Source organism: Urocampus carinirostris, chromosome 7 (genome assembly GCF_059441175.1).
Source record: "Urocampus carinirostris isolate Australia breed hairy pipefish chromosome 7, RoL_Ucar_1.0, whole genome shotgun sequence".
Classification (NCBI taxonomy): Eukaryota; Metazoa; Chordata; class Actinopteri; order Syngnathiformes; family Syngnathidae; genus Urocampus; species Urocampus carinirostris.
Genome location: NC_142355.1, coordinates 12,176,389 through 12,198,633, shown reverse-complemented (window position 1 = coordinate 12,198,633; position 22,245 = coordinate 12,176,389). Strand labels below are relative to the sequence as shown.

Here is a 22,245-nt window from a genome sequence, read left to right as displayed (position 1 = left end):
AACCAAGAAGAGATCTGTAGATTCAAGAGCAATTTCCATTCAGGCCCCGGTGCTAAGGAACATTCTCCTCTCTGAGATTTGATCTGTAAACTGTATGTGTATTGTTTTATTGTTTGTTACATTGCAACATCCGTTGCAGCCTGGTCATCCTGGAAGGGGGATTACCTCAAGGACAGTCCCTTTTCAAGGTTTCTTTATTTCCTTCATGCTGAGGTTTTGAGTTTTTCCTTGCCTTCATGTACGTTTTAGATCAGGGGATGATGTAATCATAGTCTGTAGTCTGTAATAATCTGTGGTCTGTGCAGCTCTTTGAGACTTCTTGTGATTAAGGGCTATACAAATAAACATAACTTGACTTGACTTTGTACAAAATATCCAACGTAGGGTCCAGGAAACAGGACAGGTATTCTGTAGAAAGCTAAGCAAACATAGGGGGACACCATTTTGAATCCAATGTACTTTGTCAAAGTCAAGGTCAGTTTTATTGTCAATTCTGCAGCAAAAACAGAGACTAGAAATTGTGTTTCTCTCAGCCCTTGTTGTCTAGAAAATAAAAACAAACACAAAAACCCAATGCTAGGACATACTACACTAAGACAGACATGTAGACAGTATGACAGACACACATACTGCACACATAAGTCAAATTGCATAGTGGTATCTTGTAACTTGTGGAACTCATCTATAAAAATAAATGCATATATATATATATATATATATATATATATATATATATATATATATATATATATATATATATATATATATATATATATATATATATATATATATATATATATATATATATATTGTTGGAATTAAATATCAAAATGTACCGTTTACCAAATTGTTCGAATTAGTTATCTGACTCCATTAACCAAACACAACCTACATTCACCCAAAAATGTATGCTCGCTCGTTTCTTGAGGGAAAAGAGGAACAGGAAGCCGACATTTCCACACGGGGGCAGATTTATTTTCCCTAAAAATGTAACTAAGTGTACTCCATCAAAAATGGCCAAATTAGTGACGTTGGAGTCTCAGGGAAGCCTTTTTCTCAAGTCCTTTAGCTTTTTCCTATTGGCCATCTTCTCCCCGCGCAATTGCCTTGCCGACTCCTCCCATGGAGCCAAGGAACCCCCCTGGGCTTCACCATCTCGTAGAAGAGCGTCCCGATGTCTGGGGTACTCAAAACAACACCGAGCATTTCTACGTCATCAGGGCCATTCTGCGTCAACAGCGTCTGGATGTGCTGATTATCTTACCAGCTGTACGTCCCGTTCCCGCCGTTCCTGTAAACAACATTTTCCACCAGGGTGCCCTGACCACGCACCACAGCCCAGTCAGTGAATATCTTTTGCATTAAATGTAATTTATATTCAATCGTATAAAGTCCTTATCCTATATACATATATATGAACATATGTAAAACATTTTTAAGCTTGTTCGGTCTTGGTTTTTATCATGTCCAAAATACATTTTCATTCTTTAATTTCATTTATTCCCATGCCAAATGTGGCCCGCCACCTCATTTATGTGGCCTACGAGATAACGTTGAGAGAAGCAAAAGAGAAAAATTAGTGAATGACTTGTAGTTTTAAATATGTCCAATGGATGTTGCCAAAGCCCGACCCCACTCGCCAAGCACCCACTCTAGCTGTATCTGCTGACAACTATTAGGCAACCAAAAAAGGCACCAAAGAGTTAATGACTATTGGGGGGGGGCCTGGTGGTTTCGGGGCCCTAAGCAGCCGCTTAGCTCGCTTATTTATGCCTTGGGCCGGGATTATGCTGAGAAATGCATCCCTGCCGAGATTTGCATCCCCTAGCTACTATAAGCACTTTTACCTCGTTTTTTCTCACTTTTATATCACTTTTCAGGAAATCAATGGCGAACATATAACCAAAACCATTTCGTCTTGCATTTGTTGGGAATGTAATACAACTTAAACCATTCCGTCTTTGTATTTGTTGTGAATGTAATCGAACGGTAATGCACACCGTATATAAATCACTTTTGAGAACTGTTATGCACTCTACCATAAAGCTTATTATGCTGAAATAAGCTTTATGGTAGAGTGCATAACAGTTTTAATACGAGCGATTTGAGTAGAAAAAGGCAAAATAAACCCGTTACCTGCTCTAAAGTGATTTATATACGGTGTGCATTACCGTTCGATTACATTCACAACCAGGGTTGGGTAGGGTTACTTTAACTGGATTACTTTCAATTACTTTCGCATTACTCCAATACCAAATATGCTAATAAAAGACAAAATAAACTAAAAATGAATAAAATTACTAAATTTTGTGCAGGCTTGGGGAGTAACGGAATACATGGAATGGCAAAAATGATGTTGGCAAGCTGTGTGGATTTATTTTCATTTTGTTTCTGTCGCATTTTATGTTACTTTTGCCGGAGATCAAAGAGATCAAAGCCAGGAGAGAAAGCTTACCACGTGTTGTGAGTCACAATTGTATTCATATTTAGTTTCTTTTGTCTTTAATTAGCATATTTGGTATTGGAGAAATCCAAAAGTAATTGAAAGTAATCCAGTTAAAGCAACCCTACCCAACCCTGTTCACAACAAATAGAATAGAATAGAATATACTTTTATTGTCATTGTTACAAAATGGGTTAACATATTGTGACAACGAAATTGGGCATGGCACTTCAGTTTTACACATTCACAGTGAGGTATGAGCCAGAAGATAAAGGAACAGAGAAGATAAGGTTATAAAACAAGGGGGATAAGGCTATAGTTATAATTTACACAATATTTACACAAGAAATGTCGGCATGTGGGATGTTACATACAGTTGTTATCGTGATACCGTTGGTATCGTAAGGGTTTTGCAATATTGCATTTGGTGCAAAAGTCATCATAGTGCAAAAAAATAGTCAACATATGCATTGGTGCAAACATAGTCATCATAGTGCAGAAAAAGGAAATGGTCAGACATTGTGCAAGGTGAGCAGTAAACATAGTGCAGTTGACATGTGCAAGAACATTGACATGAGTACCATTATATTCGTATGAGGTAGTGTTGGCAAGAGTTTTCAGTTTTTTTTGTGCGGTGTCTGTTTTGAGCAGTGAACAAACATAGTGCAGTCCGCATGTATTACATTCCCAACAAATGCAAGACAAAGTGGTTTTGATTATATGTTCGCCATTACATTCCCGAAATGTGATAAAAAAAAAAGTGAGCTGAAACGAGGTAAAGGTGGTTATAGTAGCTAGGGGATGCAAATCTCGGCAGGGATGCAATTCTCGGCATAAAACCGGCTTTGATCAGTGTGGTTTGAACAAATTTATTGACACTAATAACAGCAAACAAACAATGTGAAGTTTTAATAACCCTTCTCGACAATCTTAACAGTGTAGGCAAGGATTTTGGGGAAAAAAATTAAACAAAAAACGGAATTTCAATGCCCAACTGTGCCCGACATATTTGTTTCTCTTCCGACCCCAAGTGGAAAGTTGTAGGAATTACATAAAACATACCAAGAGCCTCACTCGCCGCACCATCACTAAAAATGCCATACAATACAAGGTTTTTTTTTTGTTTGAACAATTTTATTGACACTATTAACAGCAAATAAACAATGTGAGGTTTGAACAATTTTAACAGCAATTAAGCATATTCAAAATTTCGTTATATCTGACAATATGACGTTTTAACCATTTTTTCCCCGACATTTTAAACAGCAATTAAACACACCATTTCATTATATCATATCCCAACAATATGAGTTTTATCGACACTTTTAACAGCAATTAGATACATTCACTATTTCATTATATCATATTCTAACAGTATGAGGTTTGAACAATTTTTCTCGACAATTTTAACAGCAATTAAGAATATTCACAATTTCGTTATATCTGACAATATGACGTTTTCACCATTTTCCCCGACATTTTAAACAGCAATTAAACACACAATTTCATTATATCACATCCCAACAATAAGAGTTTTTACCGACACTTAACAGCAATTAAATACATTCACAATTTCATTACATCATATTCTAACAATGTGAGGTTTGAACAATTTTTATCGACACTTTTAACAGCAATACTATTGTGCAAGGGCATAGCTCTGTCTTCTCAAGTGGGATGCATTGTTTTTCATTCATTAAGAAAACGGCTGATAAATTCATATTGTGACGCTGATTTCTTGCTGACGCGCACCAATGAATTAATTTGTGTCCCCGCAAAAAGTCTTTGGACGGACTGTGACGTTTTTAACGATCCTTTAACTCAAAGAACCATCCCGTGACGTGAAGTTTTTGCATACAATCGTATTACAACGCCCAATGACTGCATAAATATTTTTCAACCATTTTGACATTAGTCAAGTCCTCAAGCAAAAGTGCTTGGGACTTGAAAAGACTTCAAACAGGAAGACGATCCCAAATCGACGATGTATTTACAGAGCAATGCTGCAGCCCAGCAGGGTAAGTTTTTTTTTTTCGTTATTTTTTTCCAAACACATGAAAAAACGTGGCTACGGGGGGCATTGTGAGGTTAGGATTCGGAATATTTATTCTCATTGTCAAAAAGACCGACAAAACTTTGTTTGGAGCATGCATTCTACAAATAATAACAGAAAAAAACAAAACACTCATAATAAATATCCATAAATAACCCAAAACCCTTAATGGCCCAATTTAAACATTTCAGGTGTCATTTCTATTTACACAACGTTACCTCGATTGCAAAGTAGAATGTTCACTCCTCTTAATTCATCCTACTGAAAAATAGACTGGGATATGTAACAGAACTGTTTGAAATAAAACTATTTAGGATTAGTATTTAAGATTGTCTTTACTCAAATGACATTTCAATTGCAATGCTCGTGTAGATATATATATATATATATATATATATATATATATATATATATATATATATATACACGATATATATATATATATATACACGATATATATATATATATATATATATATATATATATATATATATATAGAGAGAGAGAGAGAGAGAGAGAGAGAGAGAGAGAGAGAGAGAGAGAGATAGATAGAGGGATATAGATAGATATAGAGGAATATAGATAGATATAGAGGGATGTAGATGGATATAGAGGGAGATAGATATATAGATAGAGGAATATAGATAAATAAGATAGATAAGAAAAATAAGATAGATAATTTAATCATCCCCATAGGGAAATTCACATTTCCAGCAGTATCCCCATGTTAGAAAAATAAAATAAAACAAAAATACCCAATAAAACATGTAGAATAAAACATTTTAATAATGTTTCCAAAAATAAACACTGTAATAAAAATACAGCAAAATATCTAAATGCGAGGTTAGGGTTTAACGTGGGCTTTTACTCCCCCGGTTGGAGTTAAAGGGCTTCATGGCCTGAGGGAGAAATGATCTCCGCAGTCTGTCCGTACAATGTTGACGAAAGAAGTATAAGAACTGGGATACAATAAAAATAAGATCAAATATGTGTATACAAAAAGGAAAAGTGGCTGGGATGGGCTCCAGCACCCCCGCGGCCCTATTGAGGATAAGCGGTGCAGATGATGGATGGATGAAAAAGGGAAAGACTATGTACATATATCCTGTGTTGTAAATGTACATTAATGTACAGCTGAGAAACAAACAGAACACAAAATATATATATTATTATGCACTGATAGATGCAACTTTCTGCTCTTCCATAAATGAGGCAGGTTAAAGCAAAATTCATTTAGGGGCTGCCTAATCTAGGAATATAAACTAATACATATTGAAATAAGTGATTTATAAACGAGATTTAATTTTGGCAGATTATCTTCCTTTGTAACAGTGTTAAGCAAATAATATCTTAATTTGAATTGGTAATTTTACAGTACATGCATCTTCAAGACACAGTATATTTTAAGGTACAGTACTAAGTACGCGGAACACTTAAAGTAAAATTTTAATTCTATTTTGGTGAAACATGTAGTCCCTCGCTATGAGTGATGAATTAACACTGGTGCTTTTACAGTGCATGCATCTTTGTGATGCAAACACTGTTGATTTTGTGCTACACAGTTATAGTGTTAATTTAACACTTAAAAAGTAACATTTAAACACTACCTCAGTGAAAATATACTCCTTTAAATTAACACAGGTGATTTTACTTAGTGACGTAAACACTGTTTATTTTAAGGTATTTAGTAATAGTGTTATTTTAACACTGAAAGAGCAAACTTTTAACAATACTTCGGTGGAAATATAGTCCTTATATACTGTAATAATTAAATATCTTAAAAATGTATCGTTTAACAAATTGTTCGAATTAGTTATTTGACTCCATTAACCAAACACAAACTTCATTCTCCTAACAATGCATGCTCGTTTCTTTCTGGGAAAAGATGGACAAGAATAACCAACATTTTAACACAGCGGCAGTTTTATTTTCTTAAAGTATTTAACTAAGTGAATTCCATGGAATTAGCCGAATTAGTCTTCGTCGAGCCTTTTCTTTCGATTGTCCCTCTCGATCGATCTCCTGAAGTTCTTCTGCCCACGTCTTTTCACAAGCTGGCGTGCCGGCTCCTCCCATGTGCGGGCCAGAGACTCCCCACGTGGAATCCACCTCGTCTCCTCGATGTCTGGACCCCGAGCGATTATCAAATCAGTGTCTGGCCTTCTGCGTCTGGCCTTCTCCGTCAGAGTCCTGTTATCAACAGAACTCAACAAACATTCGCATTCGGAAGGGCGTGACCTGTCATTGAACTTAAGCCTTCTCTGTGAAAAATCTTCATTGCATTAAATAAATGTAACTTGTATAGAATCCTTTATAGTAAAATGTATAAAATCCTTCACTACGAGTGTCAAATCAACACTGGGAATATTACAGTGCACTTGCCCAAGCGACACTACAGGAAGCGTTCCCCTGACAATACAGGTGTTTAAGGGATTTGTGAAGTGATATTTCAATATGCGGATGACCACTAATTGCTTCAATGCATGATGATACAATGCAGGTTGTGAACAAATCTTTTTACCTTTTAAACTTCTAGATAAGTCCAACCTCGAGGAGCAACAAGGACTATCTGATGTCAATAACATGTGCTGAAAATACTCAGATGTCTCCACCATCGAATCCTTCTATTCAGATAACCGAATTTGGGTTAATATGTCAAAAGATAAGCTACCCCCAAAAGCACTCGCACCAACAAGACACCAACAAAACCATCCAGGTGTGTTCCATCAAAGTGTTGTACATTTATTTGAATATTTTAAGTTTGTCAAGTTACATTGTAAATGTTTTCAGTTTCTTGTTCTATTCAGGCATACCGAACAACCATCAAGAACAAAATCTTCACTTTTAATTTACCGAGTATAACACACGAAAGTAAGCTTCAGGGTAGCCGAATTCTTTGTATTGCCATGACAAATACCTGAAATATTTTGATCTGCGGACAGGTGTTCTTCGAGATAGCAGACGATTCTTGACACCGTATGAGCAAATTGAAATTAAAGAATACAGAAAAGTCTGGTACATAGGGAAAAAAGATAGCAAAATTCGGACACAAACCATTGCTGAGGAGGCCAAGGCATTTGATGATGACCAAGGATTCTATAAACCGGTGAGTACGAAATTCCCTATTAAAATTTGAATGAATGAAAACTTTATTCGTACATCAAAATAAAAACAGAACAAAAACAATAATTAAACAACAAAATAACGTTACATAATATGTTCGAAAAGGTAGTAAGAAGCAAAGTGCTTATATTCCCTACCCCTTCATTTTCCCCACCAAATATACCAATGACATCACAACAATTGTATTGCTATTAATAATAACAGTTTTGATATAAGTATAGCAACAATAACACAAAGTTAACTCGACACACTATTCCCAATCTCCCGCACCACTCATACCCCATCATCTCTGTATTCTGCCAGTAATGTTCCTTTGTATATAAACCTGAACAAGTGAATTTTTGGACACCGTTTGATCTCGTCTTGCAATCCGTTCCAAAGCTTGACTTCACACACAGGCACACACATACTTTTCCTGGTGGTTCTCACCTTTGGGATTATGAATTCACTACAGCCCCTTAAGTTATAATTTCCCTCTTTCTGAATGAATAATTTAAGGATGTTTTCTGACACTATGTTTTTGTTAACCTTAAATAGCAGTTATGCAGTGAAAGAATTTACTAAATCATCTAATTTTAATAATTTGGACTGCAGAAATGAAATATTAGTATGATCTTGATATCCTACTCTGTGTATGGTTCTAATTGCACATTTTTGGAGGAAAAAAAGGGGCTGTAGTGAACTTTTGTAATTATTGCCCCATTATTAGTTAAAAAAAAAAAGTATTTCTATTTAAGTGTCAGGGAAGACCAGAACAGAGCAGGAGACCCCAGAGCGTTCGTACAGTTCTTTATTTGGGGAAGCGTAAGGGTTAGCGGGAGACGTGATCAATCGTAGCGTGGGACGAAGGCAGGTCGAGTTTACCAGGACTGAAGAGAAGATCGTAGCGTGGGACGAAAGCAGGTCGAATCGGAGGCAGGTCGGATCGGAGGCAGGTCGGATCGGAGGCAGGCAGGCAGAATCAGGTAAACAAGAAGGCACATGTAATTGGGAGAGTCTTACGGGGTACAGAAGTAATCCTCCGACAAAGAGTTCTCCGCGTAACGCTTTTAAAAAGGGAGCATTAACCAATCAGGAAGCACATTCCAGCGCGCCACATGATTACCCCAGGTGGCTCCACTTGGGTAATCATGACATTAAGAGAAAAATGTGAAAAAGTGTTACACAGAACAGATTTTTTTTTTCATCCCAATATCTAAAAATGCAAAAGATCATTTTTTTTTTTTTTTTGAAGGATGGGCAAGTATCAATACAAAGTTTTGGTGCCAATACCATTTTTTTTTAAGGTATCAGTACTAGAAATGGTACTGGATACCAATATCGGCTGCTTTTTAGTGGCTATTTAACAATGGAAAACTCCATCAAAGAATGGTGAATTGCAAATAAATGTTTAATGAAATATTTAGGAAGAAAATTCGATTTAAAGTGTTTGTTTAAACATTTTTTGTAAAGGCTAGATCATTTTCTTTCAGGGTCTCTTGTCTGCATCTATCTGATCAGTTCTTTGCTTGGAAGTCAGCTAGGCTGTGTAGAAAGAAAACGGGGGTAAATGAATCTGAATGTAGAGTACTAATGTTCTGTTATTGGTGACTACAAGTTAACATTGAAACATTGTTTATATTTCTCTTGATCAGGGGGTCTCCAGCGTGGTGCTTGCGGGCACCCAGTAGCCCCCTAAAACACCAGAAAATAGCTCACCAGTGATTTCTAACTGGAATGATGTTCAGTGGTTGACTGAAACTATTTGAACTGCTAAAAATTTCAACCTGGTAATAACACAGTAACAACATAGTAACCATACAATACATTTTTTTGGAAATGCATATCAAACTGGTAGCCCAGTAGCCCCTAAAAACACCTGAAAATAGCTCACCAGTGATTTCTAACTGGCATGAGGTTCAGTGGTTGTCTGAAACTATTTGAACTGCTAACAATTTCAACCTGGTAATAACACAGTAATAACATAGTAACGATACAATACGTTGTTTTGGAAATGCATATCAAACTGGTAGCCCGGTAGCCCCTAAAAACACCTGACAATAGCTCACCAGTGATTTCTAACTGGCGTGATGCTTAGTGGTTGACTGAAACTATTTGAACTGCTAATATTTTCAACCTGGTAATAACACAGTAACAACATAGTAACGATACAATACATTGTTTTGGAAATGCATATCCAACTGGTAGCCCAGTAGCCCCTAAAAACACCTGAAAATAGCTCACCAGTGATTTCTAACTGGCGTGATGTTCAGTGGTTGACTGAAACTATTTGAACTGCTAATAAATTCAACCTGGTAACTTGGTTTTGAAAATGCATATCAAACTGGTAGCCCTTTGCACTAATCAGTAACAGAGTAGCCCTCAGTTTCAAAACATTGATGATCCCTGATCTGGATTGGCAGTCTGGGTTGGTGTGCCGCTTTAAAAAAAAACGTTTAGACAGTGTGCTCCTATCATCCATTTTCTGCGCCGCTTAACCCCAGTAGGGTCCCGGGGGTGCTGGAGCCTATCCCAGCTATTCTCGGGCAATGGGGAGGGGACACCCTGAACTGGTTGCCAGCCAGTTGCAGGGCACACAGGGACAGACAATTTGCACGCTCATTCACACCCAGGGACAATATGGACCGGCCAAACAACCTAGCATGCATGTTTTTGGAATGTGGGAGGAAACCAGAGTACCCGGAGGAAACCCACGCAGGCACAGGGACAACATGCAAACTCCACACAGTAAGGGTGGTAGCTGGATTTAAATCCATGACCTCAGAACTGTGCTGCGGACAGGCTGACCACTTAGACACTGTGTGGCTGCTCTGAGGATCCTGCCACAATTTTCTCTCCCCAAGTTTGTCAAATTAATGTGGATACCAGTTTGATATTAATTTTTGAAATAGAAAATGTCAACAAGCTTTAACTATGTTTTTTTTTTTAATTTTAGTATGTTTGTTAGCATGTAAGGAGTTATCCCAAGTTGTTTAAATTTTATTTTGGAAGCTCAGGTATGCTTAGTCAACCACAAATAGGTCTTTTTTCAAAAAGGTTAACTACATATACAAGCAATACGCTTACTGTAAAAATATGTGTAGTTATTACTTATCTAAAACATTTAAGGGTTCTTATGGACTTTGGACCTTTTCTACTCGCTGACTCTATCTTCTGGCTTAAGTCACCATTGCAACCTCTGTCAAGCTAATTTTTTGCGTGCAAATATGTGCAATTCTTAGAAGCGCAAAAATAATCTCTTTTTCGATTTATTTTTTTTTGAAACAGGCCTTTTCTTACTTTTACCACTTTCATGCTACGCTAACAAAAACCGCAATGACGAGCATAAAGTCACTCTCCAATCCTCCCTCCCCTCTTTAATTGTCATGATTACTGATGTGATTCACCTGTGCCCGCTCATTTGGCGCCAACAGCCGCGGGTTATGATTGGCTCCCTGTCACTATTTGAACCCAGTCCTGTCAGTCCCCTGTTGTCAGTCCGTCTGTGAACCTCAGTGTATACTAGGCAAGCCTTTTTCGACCCTGACTCCCACCTGTCCCGTTTTTTTGCTCCTGTCTCCGGCTACGACCCATTTTGATCCTGACCACGTCTGCTCACCCGTCCCGGCTTACGACCTCTTTTTGTCCCCGACCACGCCTCGCTCTCCCAGTCCCGGTTACCGACCCTTTATTCCGTCCCTGACACCACCATCGCTTGCTACGGAAGATCCACTTCCGTGTTCGGATTACAATCCGAGTACGAGAGCGAATTGCTTCCCGCGGCCAGCGAACACCGGATCGTGGGCGCAGCCCTTCCTCTTTCCTTTAATAAAACTTAACGCAATTGGGTCCTGTTTCCCTTCTGGTCCTGACACTAATATGTTGTGTGCACTGAACAGCGTTATTAAAAGTAAGATAAAAGCAGCAAAATCATAAGGGCTCTTTGAACTCAGTTGGACTTTGTCAACACATACTTAATAAAGAAAATATTACATTTTCAACTTTTTAAGGACACCTCTGAAACGTTTAATTTGCCTACATTTTAAAATTTCTGAGTGTTCACACAAAGTTGGTGAGCAACGCTTGAAACAACAGTGAGCAACAGCAATCCCAAGTGTGGCAAGATAATTCATTATAAAACATGTCCAAAACTTGACATCATGTTAGATTTTGCTGAGTTTCCGGCAATGCAAAAAAACAAATTCACTTTTGAATGAATTGACTCATGTATTATTGCAAAGGTTGTACGGCCTACAAACGTCATTTGTTTTTACAACAATTCTTTCACAAGATTTTCATTTCTTTTTTTTCCTGGTATCTTTTGTCGCATACTACTAACATTTTTGGGGGCTTATTTAGTCAGTTGCACTATACAGAACTCTATTTCATCACATTTTTGTAGTGGAAGTACAATGGTGGCAACAAGATTGACTTGGTATAATTGGAAGTTATTTGAATGCAACACACACTTTTTCTTCTTTTTCCCTGTTTTAATCCATTTTTTTAATCCCTTTAAAAAAAATTTATTGTGTTTATTTTTTCCTAGCTGTTACTTTTTTCTTTTTGTTCTCTATTTACTTTTTTCCTTTGTTTCTTTCTTTTCTTTGTTCTGGCTTTTTTTCTGAATTTTTCCTTCTTTTTTCTCTTCCTTTTGTTTTTTTTTTCTCAGCTTTACACTACTTTTTCATTTTGGTATTTTTTTGTTCTATTCCCCCTTTCTTTAAGTCAATTTGTGCATTATTTTACATGATATTTGGTCACATAGGGATGAAAGAAGCAAAAACAACCCGAAGAGCCGTTTAGGACCCGAAAGAGCCGGTTGCTTTTAGTGAGCCGAGCCGAAGAAGCCTGTTCTCAAAAAACTTTAAAAACTCACACACGCAGTTTAGAGGTAACATTGCGCTGGATAGAATTTCTTGTGCGCTGAGAATGTGCAGGCAGTGCGCGATTGCGCACGCGTGCAGTTTAGAGGGAACACTGCTGGTGAGCTATTTTTACAACATGTGCACTTGTGGGCCCCAAATTGGGGACTCTTGCTATAAAACTATATCCACTAAAAGAAAAATGACTAAGAATGAATGAATGGCTTTCTCATCAACAGAGGATTGGTGACCACCTGGCTTACCGTTTTGAAATTCTCCGGGTGATAGGATCAGGATTTGCTGGAAAAGTCCTCAAGTGTAAGGACCACAAGACAACAATGCTCGTGGCAGTCAAGGTCTTTCGAAACACAACCGAGTAAGATGTCACCAAACCAATATACACAACAAATAGATTTTACGTGAGATATAGGTCCTGGTTCACGCACCGAGCTCACTTAGTCCAGGGGTCAGCAACCAAAAGTGTCGAAAGAACCACAAAAAAATGAAAACGAAAAATGTCTGGAGCCGCTTGAAATCCTCAAATGCTTGAATTTTAATATTGTGCTGTCAAGGATGGAAAAGTAATTGTATTTTGTGTGAAGTTGTTGCTATGTTTTACGACAAAACTGTTTAAAAATGACACCAACACTGCTCTCTGGTGGCTTCCTTCTTGATTAACGGCATTAGTTTCTATGGCATTGTCCCATGAAGCAACAGCCTACAGGTCACACCCAAGAAGCCTGTCACGGTTGCCATGGCGCTCAATTGGCCGCGCCCATGTGTGTCACGGTTGCCATGGTGCCCAATTGGCCCTGTCCATGTGGCGCCAGCTGCGGCTCGTTGAAAGATTGGCTTTCTGTTTATATTAAGCCCAGCGCTCTCTTGCTTCCTTTGTCAGCCCGTCAAACCAACTTCTGCCCCACAAGACGTGGGTTCTGACTCGGTCCCGTTTTCCTGTTGGGATTTCCAGTCCGGTATTGTCCCTGTTTATTTTTGTCCTGTTTAATTTTGGGTTGCAATTTTGTTTCCGTCTGTTTTTTTCCTGTTTGTTATTTTGTCCTGTTTTTGTACCCGTCTAATTTCTCCTGTTTATTTTCTATATCCTGATTCGTTATCTTGTCTGTCCCGTCCTGTCCGGTATCAACTCGGGCCATTGGTATTGTTCCCGTTTATTTTTGTCCAGTTTAATTTCGGGTTGCAATTTTGTTTCCGTCTGTTTTTTTCCCGTTTATTATTTTGTCCTGTTTTTGTACCCGTCTAATTTCTCCTGTTTATTTTCTACATCCTGATTCGTTATCTTGTCTGTCCCGTCCTGTCTGGTATCGACCCCATCCGTCCGGTATCAACTCGGGCCATTGGAATTGATCTTGTTGGTCTCTGGCTTCCTGTCTAACGTGCTAACTCCCCATTTCCCGTAAAATAAAGGCTTGTGTGAGAATGTCACGCGATTGGGTCCTGATCCTGTTCTGGTACATGACAAGGACAGGTGCATGTTTCACTGAAACGGAACTATGAAATGTGTATTAGTGCAAGGATTACATATGAATTATGGACATTTATTTTGGGCTATCTAAAATATGACAGTAGCGTTTCCCAGTGGTAATTTGTAAAGCGAAAAACTTACTGCAACTGAAAATGGAAGTTACACATTACTGTCATTTTACCCAATACCTATACGGATAGAGATTTGTCTTGAAAATATTTAGACGCATATTGTTCAGTTTTACAAATATATTTGTGATTTACTCAAAATCTAAAAGTCACATGATTTGATAAAACGCACATGGAAGAGTAAAAATTGCATAAGTAGATCCCATATATATTTGAGTCTCAAAATACATGATCCATAGCGAATTTCTTCTTTAACGGTATCGGAGAAAATGAAAAATTGGCTTTGAGAGTCTTGATAAAATGCTTGTGTTTTGCCATTAAAAAGGTGTATGAACTGTGAATATAGGCCTTTTTAAATCAAAACTAATAAAAGGGATTCATAATAAAAATTCCTCATTTAATATTCATTCTAAACATTTCACTGCCTTCAAAAAAACCTAAGTGTCATGATTACTCGTGGCACTCACCTGTAGTGTAGCTTGGGCATTACCTGCTCCTTGTTGCCTTTTTGATTCCCCTCCTATTTATTCCCAGTACTCCAGTCACTCCTTGTCAGTCCGTCAGCAAACCTCTGCATACGCAAGGCAAGCACTTTGACTCTGGCTCCCATTGGTCCTGTCTTCATCCGTTTCCTACTCGTCCGTTCCTGATTTACCGTTTGGTCTCGGGCTATCGAACTGTTTTGTTCATTCGAACACACTCTGATCTCCCGTTCCGGCTAACGACCCGTTTTTGACCACCGACCACGTTCTGATCCCCCGCTCCGGCTATCGACCCGTTTTTGCCCCTGACCACGTTCCGATCTTCTGTCCCAGCGAATCACTTCCGCATTCCGATCACGCTCCGATCCTGTGAGCTGCTCGCACCTCCTGTCCAGGGATCACCGGATCGCTGGCGTTTGTTTTCTCGCTCCTGACTTCCTCGATATCCTAATAAATTTTTGCGTGAAACGTTACGCGTTTGGGCCTACCATCGGTTCCGCGTCTGACACTAAGATTGTCTGTTTTGTGTTTTTCTTCTGCAGGAACCAGATTTAAAAATATATATTTCTCTCCCTCTTCGTTTTCTGTTTCCAAGCAATTTTGAAAAAGCTCTCGAGTGGCGCTAAAGAGCCGAATGCAGCTCTAGATCTGCAGGTTGCTGACCCCCCGACAGATTTTACTGCATAATCAGTAAACAATGAGATTTGAGGTTGTGAAATATGTGTTATTTACTCGTTTACAAAGTGCTGTTATTGGAAATGCTACAGGGCACGTTATTGCTACTGTTCCAAACCAGGGGTGTCAAACAGGCGGCCCTCGGGCCAAATCAGGCCCGCTGAAGGATTGAATCCGGCCCGCGAGATAACGCTTAGGGAAGCGCAAGAGAAAAACGAGCTGCAGGTTGAAATATGTCCACTTGATGCTGCCAAACGCTTCTCAAACACTTTACTTGTATTTCTCTCTCTCTCTCACTGACCCTGTCTTCCTCCCCCTTTTCTCTCACTCTCTCTCTCTCTTTCACTCTCTCTGTCTGTCTTTTTCCTCTTTGTTTTTGTTCCTCTTTGTCTCTTTCTATGTGTCTTTTTACCTTCTTTTTGCTCTCTCTTCCTTTTTTAATTTTCTCTCTTTTCTCTCTTTCTCTCTCTCTCTCTTGATGTCCCCTACTCTCTTTTTTCTCTTTCTCTCTCTCTTCCTTTTTAATCTTCTCTCTGTCGTGATTACCTAACTGGAGCCACCTGAGGTAATCAGCTGGTGTGCTGGAACGCGATTTCCTGATTGGTGGAAGCTTTCTACATAAGCTGTTAGCGTCCAGAGATGGACGTTCGAGTGTACTCCTCGTTTCCCTGAGTGAGCCTCCAACATTCAAGGTACCACGATCCCTTTGTGTATTCCAAGTCTGATTCTCGTTGCCTGACCCTTGTCTGTTAAAAGTTTACGATCTACTCTTCCGTCCCGGCCACCGACTTACCTGCTACGTTACTCGTCACGCGTTTTCACCACGGAGTTGCCATATCGTCCAAAGAGGCTGTCTGCTACCAAGAGACGACGTCCCAAGCCTGCTCCACCGAACCTTGTCCAAATAAATCCTTTAACTGACGCTATTGGATCCGAGTGCTTGTTCTGTCATGGACCAGATTTAATTAATTTAGAGTTTCAAAGTGCATGCTTATGCATGATGGGGAGTGTGGGTGGATCCCTTAAACCACTTGGAGGGGCACCATTTCGGCCAATTGCAGGGTTTGTGGTCATCTCTGGACGCTAACAGCTTATGTAGAAAGCTTCCACCAATCAGGAAATCGCGTTCCAGCACACCAGCTGATTACCTCAGGTGGCTCCAGTTAGGTAATCACGACACTCTCTTTTCTCTCTTTCTCTCTCTCTCTTGGTGTCCCCTACTCTTTTTTTTCTCTCTTTCTCTCTTTCTCTTTTTTTCTTTCTATATCTCTTTGGATTTCTTTCTCTCTCTCTCTTTCTCTTTTTCCCCCTCTCTCACTTTTTCTCTTTTTATCTCTTGTTTCTCATATTCTCTCTCTCTTCTTTCTGTCATTCTTTTTCTCCTTCTCTTTTTTGTCCCATTCTCTCTCCTTTTCTCTCCCTCTCTTTCTTTCTTTTCTTTTTTCCTTCTATTTTTCTTTCCCTCTACTAGTGGTCCCCGAGAGACTGTTTATCGTGTGACCCCTGAGTTAAAATGAGTTTGAAACCCCGTTTCCAAACAATAATTTAATTGTCATTTTCTAAAAACTTCACGAAAAATTGGAATGGTACTAGAAATCGTTTCAACTTACAGTGTGTACGCATTCAGGTTACATAGGAAAGCGACAAGTGGACCCTGCCATGAACAAAAGCAAAAAAAAACTCCGTACATGTGTAAAAGCTGCACTGAAATTGTATGTTTTTCTATACAATTAACCCTTCACCCCCATGAAGAAAATAATGATTCCGGATTTGCTTTTGCTTTTAGGGGCCAAGGGTTTGCAGAGGCAGAATTAAAAGTCTTAAGGACCTTGCAAAAGTTAGACAAGAGCAACAAAGCCAATATAGCTCACATGAAGGAGTATTTTTATTTTCGCAGCCACCTCTGCATTACATTCGACCTCTTTGAGTAAGTTGAGAACATGATGTCGATCCTTTCTTTAGTTGGTCTTGATTTGGATTCTCTCAGTCTCAAATTCTTATATCGATTTTCAGAAAGGACCTTTTTAAAGCCTTAATGCAGAGCAAAAGGCGACGACTCCATGATGGGGACATTAGAAAATATGCCACCGATGTTCTCAAGTGTCTTCAGGTGCTCAAAGGCATGAAGATTGTTCATGGTGACCTGAAACCGGTAAGAATTGATTTGTTCTATCTATCTATCTATCTATCTATCTATCTATCTATCTATCTATCTATCTATCTATCTATCTATCTATCTATCTATCTATCTATCTATCTATCTATCTATCTATCTATCTATCTATCTATCTATCTATCTATCTATCTATCTATCTATCTATCTATCTATCTATCTATCTATCTATCTATCTATCTATCTATCTATCTATCTATCTATCTATCTATCTATCTATCTATCTATCTATCTATCTATCTATCTATCTATCTATCTATCTATCTATCTATCTATCTATCTATCTATCTATCTATCTATCTATCTATCTATCTATCTATCTATCTATCTATCTATCTATCTATCTATCTATCTATCTATCTATCTATCTATCTATCTATCTATCTATCTATCTATCTATCTATCTATCTATCTATCTATCTATCTATCTATCTATCTATCTATCTATCTATCTATCTATCTATCTATCTATCTATCTATCTATCTATCTATCTATCTATCTATCTATCTATCTATCTATCTATCTATCTATCTATCTATCTATCTATCTATCTATCTATCTATCTATCTATCTATCTATCTATCTATCTATCTATCTATCTATCTATCTATCTATCTATCTATCTATCTATCTATCTATCTATCTATCTATCTATCTATCTATCTATCTATCTATCTATCTATCTATCTATCTATCTATCTATCTATCTATCTATCTATCTATCTATCTATCTATCTATCTATCTATCTATCTATCTATCTATCTATCTATCTATCTATCTATCTATCTATCTATCTATCTATCTATCTATCTATCTATCTATCTATCTATCTATCTATCTATCTATCTATCTATCTATCTATCTATCTATCTATCTATCTATCTATCTATCTATCTATCTATCTATCTATCTATCTATCTATCTATCTATCTATCTATCTATCTATCTATCTATCTATCTATCTATCTATCTATCTATCTATCTATCTATCTATCTATCTATCTATCTATCTATCTATCTATCTATCTATCTATCTATCTATCTATCTATCTATCTATCTATCTATCTATCTATCTATCTATCTATCTATCTATCTATCTATCTATCTATCTATCTATCTATCTATCTATCTATCTATCTATCTATCTATCTATCTATCTATCTATCTATCTATCTATCTATCTATCTATCTATCTATCTATCTATCTATCTATCTATCTATCTATCTATCTATCTATCTATCTATCTATCTATCTATCTATCTATCTATCTATCTATCTATCTATCTATCTATCTATCTATCTATCTATCTATCTATCTATCTATCTATCTATCTATCTATCTATCTATCTATCTATCTATCTATCTATCTATCTATCTATCTATCTATCTATCTATCTATCTATCTATCTATCTATCTATCTATCTATCTATCTATCTATCTATCTATCTATCTATCTATCTATCTATCTATCTATCTATCTATCTATCTATCTATCTATCTATCTATCTATCTATCTATCTATCTATCTATCTATCTATCTACCTACCTACCTACCTACCTACCTACCTTAGTCATATCCCTCAAGAGGGGTGACCGACAGCAAGACAAACACATACAATAAGAAAAATAAAAGGGATAAAATAGCAAAAAAAAACCATGGCCAACCCAAATGCCCAAACACCCTAACAAGTTACACCTTGGCACCTAAGTTGGTCATGCTTTCGTCCCTCCAGATGAAAAGGGACACAAAAAAGCGGCCATGTCACTCGGGTCAGGGGGACACAACACACTCTTTTGTTCAACAGCAGGGCCCGACAGCTTTCACGGGTTTACCCCTGCTGCATCATACGGGTGCCCAGCCCATCCTTAAGAACGCGTCCACAATCCCACTATCCTTTCACAACACATCTCCACTCATTCCTATCACCAACAACTTCTCATCTCATCTCATTAGCTGCACCACTTATCCTCAGTAGGGTCGCAGGGGTGCTGGAGCCCATCCCAGCAATCATCGGGCAGTGGGCAGGGGACACCCTGAACTGGTTGCCAGCCAAACGCAGGGCACACAGGGACAGACAACTCGCTCGCTCATTCACACCTAGGGACAATTTGGACTGGCCAATCCACCTGAAATGCATGTCTTTGGAATGTGTGAGGAAGTGCCCGGAGGAAACCCACGGAAGCACGGGGAGAACATACAAACTCCGCACAGGAAGTCTGGTAGCTGGATTTGAACCCACACAGGAGGTTCCCAAGACCTTAGAACTGTGCCGCACACGCGCTAACCACTGCGCCGCTGTGCTTCACAAACAACGTAATGATGTAAAACTGTTAAAAAAAAATTAATGATGTAAAATTGTTAAAAAGTTATTTTCGTGAAAAGTTTATAAGGTTTACACATGTTGATTTTCAATTACGTGCAACAACATGCAAACCAGGCAGCACGGCGGCGCAGCAGCACAGTTCATGTCTTAGGAACCTCCTGCGTGGGTTCTAATCCAGCTCAAGACTTCCTGTGCGGAGTTTGTATGTTCTCCCCGTGCCTGCGTGGGTTTCCTCCGTGCACTCCGGTTTCCTCCCACATTCCAAAAACATGCATTTCAGGTGAATTGGCCGGTCCAAATTGTCCCTAGGTGTAAATGAGCGAGTGAGTTGTCTGTCCCTGTATGCCCTGCGATTGGCTGGCAACCAGTTCAGGGTGTCCCCTGCCCACTGCCTGATGATTGCTGGGATGGGCTCCAGCACCCCCGCGACCCTACTGAGGATAAGCGGTGTAGCTAATGAGATGAGAACATGCAAACCAAAATGGAAACCACAGATTTGTGCTTTTATGGCTCATTACACAGAATGTGTGAACTCTTCTCCGGGAAAAATTACATATAATATAAAGATCTGATTTCATGCTTATGCTTTCGGATTTCTGTTAGGGTAGCATGAAAATGGTGAGAGAAGGAAACGCACTGTTTCAAATACAGTCCAAAAGCCAACTCAAACCCACAAAAGATAATAGTTTATTCAAACGCATTTAAGAAATGCACTTACTTGCGCACACCACTTAAGAAAGCCTTACAGAGGCTGCACTGATGACTTAAGCCAGAAGATGGCGTGAAAGAGTAGAAAATTTTAACATTTTGGACAACACCTTCAGCTCATTCCATTACATAAACATAGCTAGTTGCCAAAACATCACATCGAATTTTACAGGCAATACTATCGGAAAGAGGGTCAGGGTGTCCAAGCAGTGGCTTAGGGGCCATTTGTGACTTGCTCACCATGTTTCAAAAATCATACTAATTTGAAAAAAATTTGATTTTTTTTTAATCTTTAAAGTTATTGTGTTAATAAGAATTGCATTTATGGAATTGAATTTTATTGTTAAATTGAAAAAAAAAAGCATGGCAGCTGATTGGTTAGCGCGTCCACGGCTGAGTTCTGAGGTCATGGGTTCAAATCGAGCTACCAGCCTTCCTATGAGGAGTTTGCATGTTCTCCCATGCATACATGGGTTTCCTCCAGGAAACATGCAAGTCAGTTTAATTGGCCGGTCCAAATTGTCCATAGGTGTGAATGAGCGAGCGAATTGTACTGTCTGTCCCTGTGTGTCCTGCAACTGACTGGCAACCAGTTCAGGTCGTCCACTGCCCGAAGTCGGCTGGGAAGGGCTCCAGCACCTCCCGTGACCCTACTGAGGATAAGCGGTGCAGATCATTGATGGATGAAAAATAATAGAAAGCTATTCAGGTTCTGCAAAAAAAGAAAAATACAATAAAAATAAATAGATTGGGGTGCTTAGTAAAAACATTCGTGGCCCTTGCACCCTGCCAAATTCTGTATGTGGCCCTCAAAGGAAAAAAGTGTGGACACACTTTCCCTCAGTGACAGTTTCATTATAGAAACCATGGTGCTGTACTCACCCAAGACACACCACAGGAAATGGTGCCCCTACGAGTGGTTTAAGGGATCCACCCACACTCCCCATCATGCATAAGCATGCACTTTGAAACTCTAAATTAATTTAATATATCATCAATCCTTATTATGAAAACATCACTTTGAGTAAACTTCCATTCTATCTTTTTGCAGGAAAACATTCTACTAGACAAGGAAAACAATGCTGCAGTGAGCGATTTTGGAGGCTGCATTTTTTTAAAAGACAACGGCAAGTGTATTTTTTCAGCTGAATCTCACAGATGAACATGCCAGGCCTGTTTTAAAAAAGCATACAATATTTTGGGTAACAGCGGGGATAGATAAAAATTGTGTGCCCCCGGGATTTACCTTAATTACCCAAGCTACCAATGAGTTCTTTCCCGGCATTTCTGCTTTAAATGTCGGAGGGATTCAATGTTATGTTAAATTTTGACTTAGGAGTAAAATGTATGAAAAATGTTAGTTGTAACAACCCAAAAACAATTACCGTATTTTCCGCACTATAAGGCGCACCTAAAAGTCTTAATTTTTTTCAAAAGCTGACCATGCGCCTTATAATACAGTGCGCCTTATATATGGCTCAATATTAAATTCGCAAGGTCTCGCAACTTACGCAACAGCCGCCGACTCGGTTTTCCCCCGAACGTGGAGTAGTCCGCGGTGTATGCTGGGATTTATATACCGGCGTTTCATTGGCTAACCAATGTGTCAATCATTATTTGAATCGATCGCTATTGGCTAAAGTTATTCGGAGCCTCGGATTGGCTAGAGGGCCAAAACAAACCCTGCAATTGGCCGAAAAAGATGTGTCAATCATCTGTTAAATTGATCGCTATTGGCTGAAGTTATTCAGAGCCTCGGATACGCTAGATGGCCAAAACAAACCCTGCAATTGGCCGAAAAAGATG

The 22,245-nt window shown here is 38.6% G+C and overlaps 1 protein-coding gene across 4 annotated transcripts in view; it reads left to right on the top strand.

Annotated features, from left to right (window-relative positions):
* The first annotated feature begins 4,309 nt into the window (after positions 1 to 4,309).
* The window catches only part of LOC148362360 (dual specificity tyrosine-phosphorylation-regulated kinase 4-like), a 34,800-nt gene continuing 16,864 nt past the window's right edge, over positions 4,310 to 22,245 (top strand). For 3 of the 4 annotated variants that reach the window (XR_015850856.1, XM_088339782.1, XM_088339781.1), the window contains exons 1-8: positions 4,310 to 4,461; positions 7,033 to 7,212; positions 7,304 to 7,367; positions 7,439 to 7,602; positions 12,700 to 12,836; positions 17,015 to 17,155; positions 17,242 to 17,380; positions 21,491 to 21,566. Coding sequence is in view for 3 of the 4 variants with exons in the window: in XM_088339782.1 (XP_088195908.1) it covers positions 4,444 to 4,461; positions 7,033 to 7,212; positions 7,304 to 7,367; positions 7,439 to 7,602; positions 12,700 to 12,836; positions 17,015 to 17,155; positions 17,242 to 17,380; positions 21,491 to 21,566 (919 nt within the window). In the remaining variant the exon portion in view is untranslated. Of the gene's footprint in view, positions 4,462 to 7,032; positions 7,213 to 7,286; positions 7,368 to 7,438; positions 7,603 to 12,699; positions 12,837 to 17,014; positions 17,156 to 17,241; positions 17,381 to 21,490; positions 21,567 to 22,245 lie in introns of all 4 variants that reach the window. The other variant, XM_088339783.1, reaches the window with a different exon arrangement.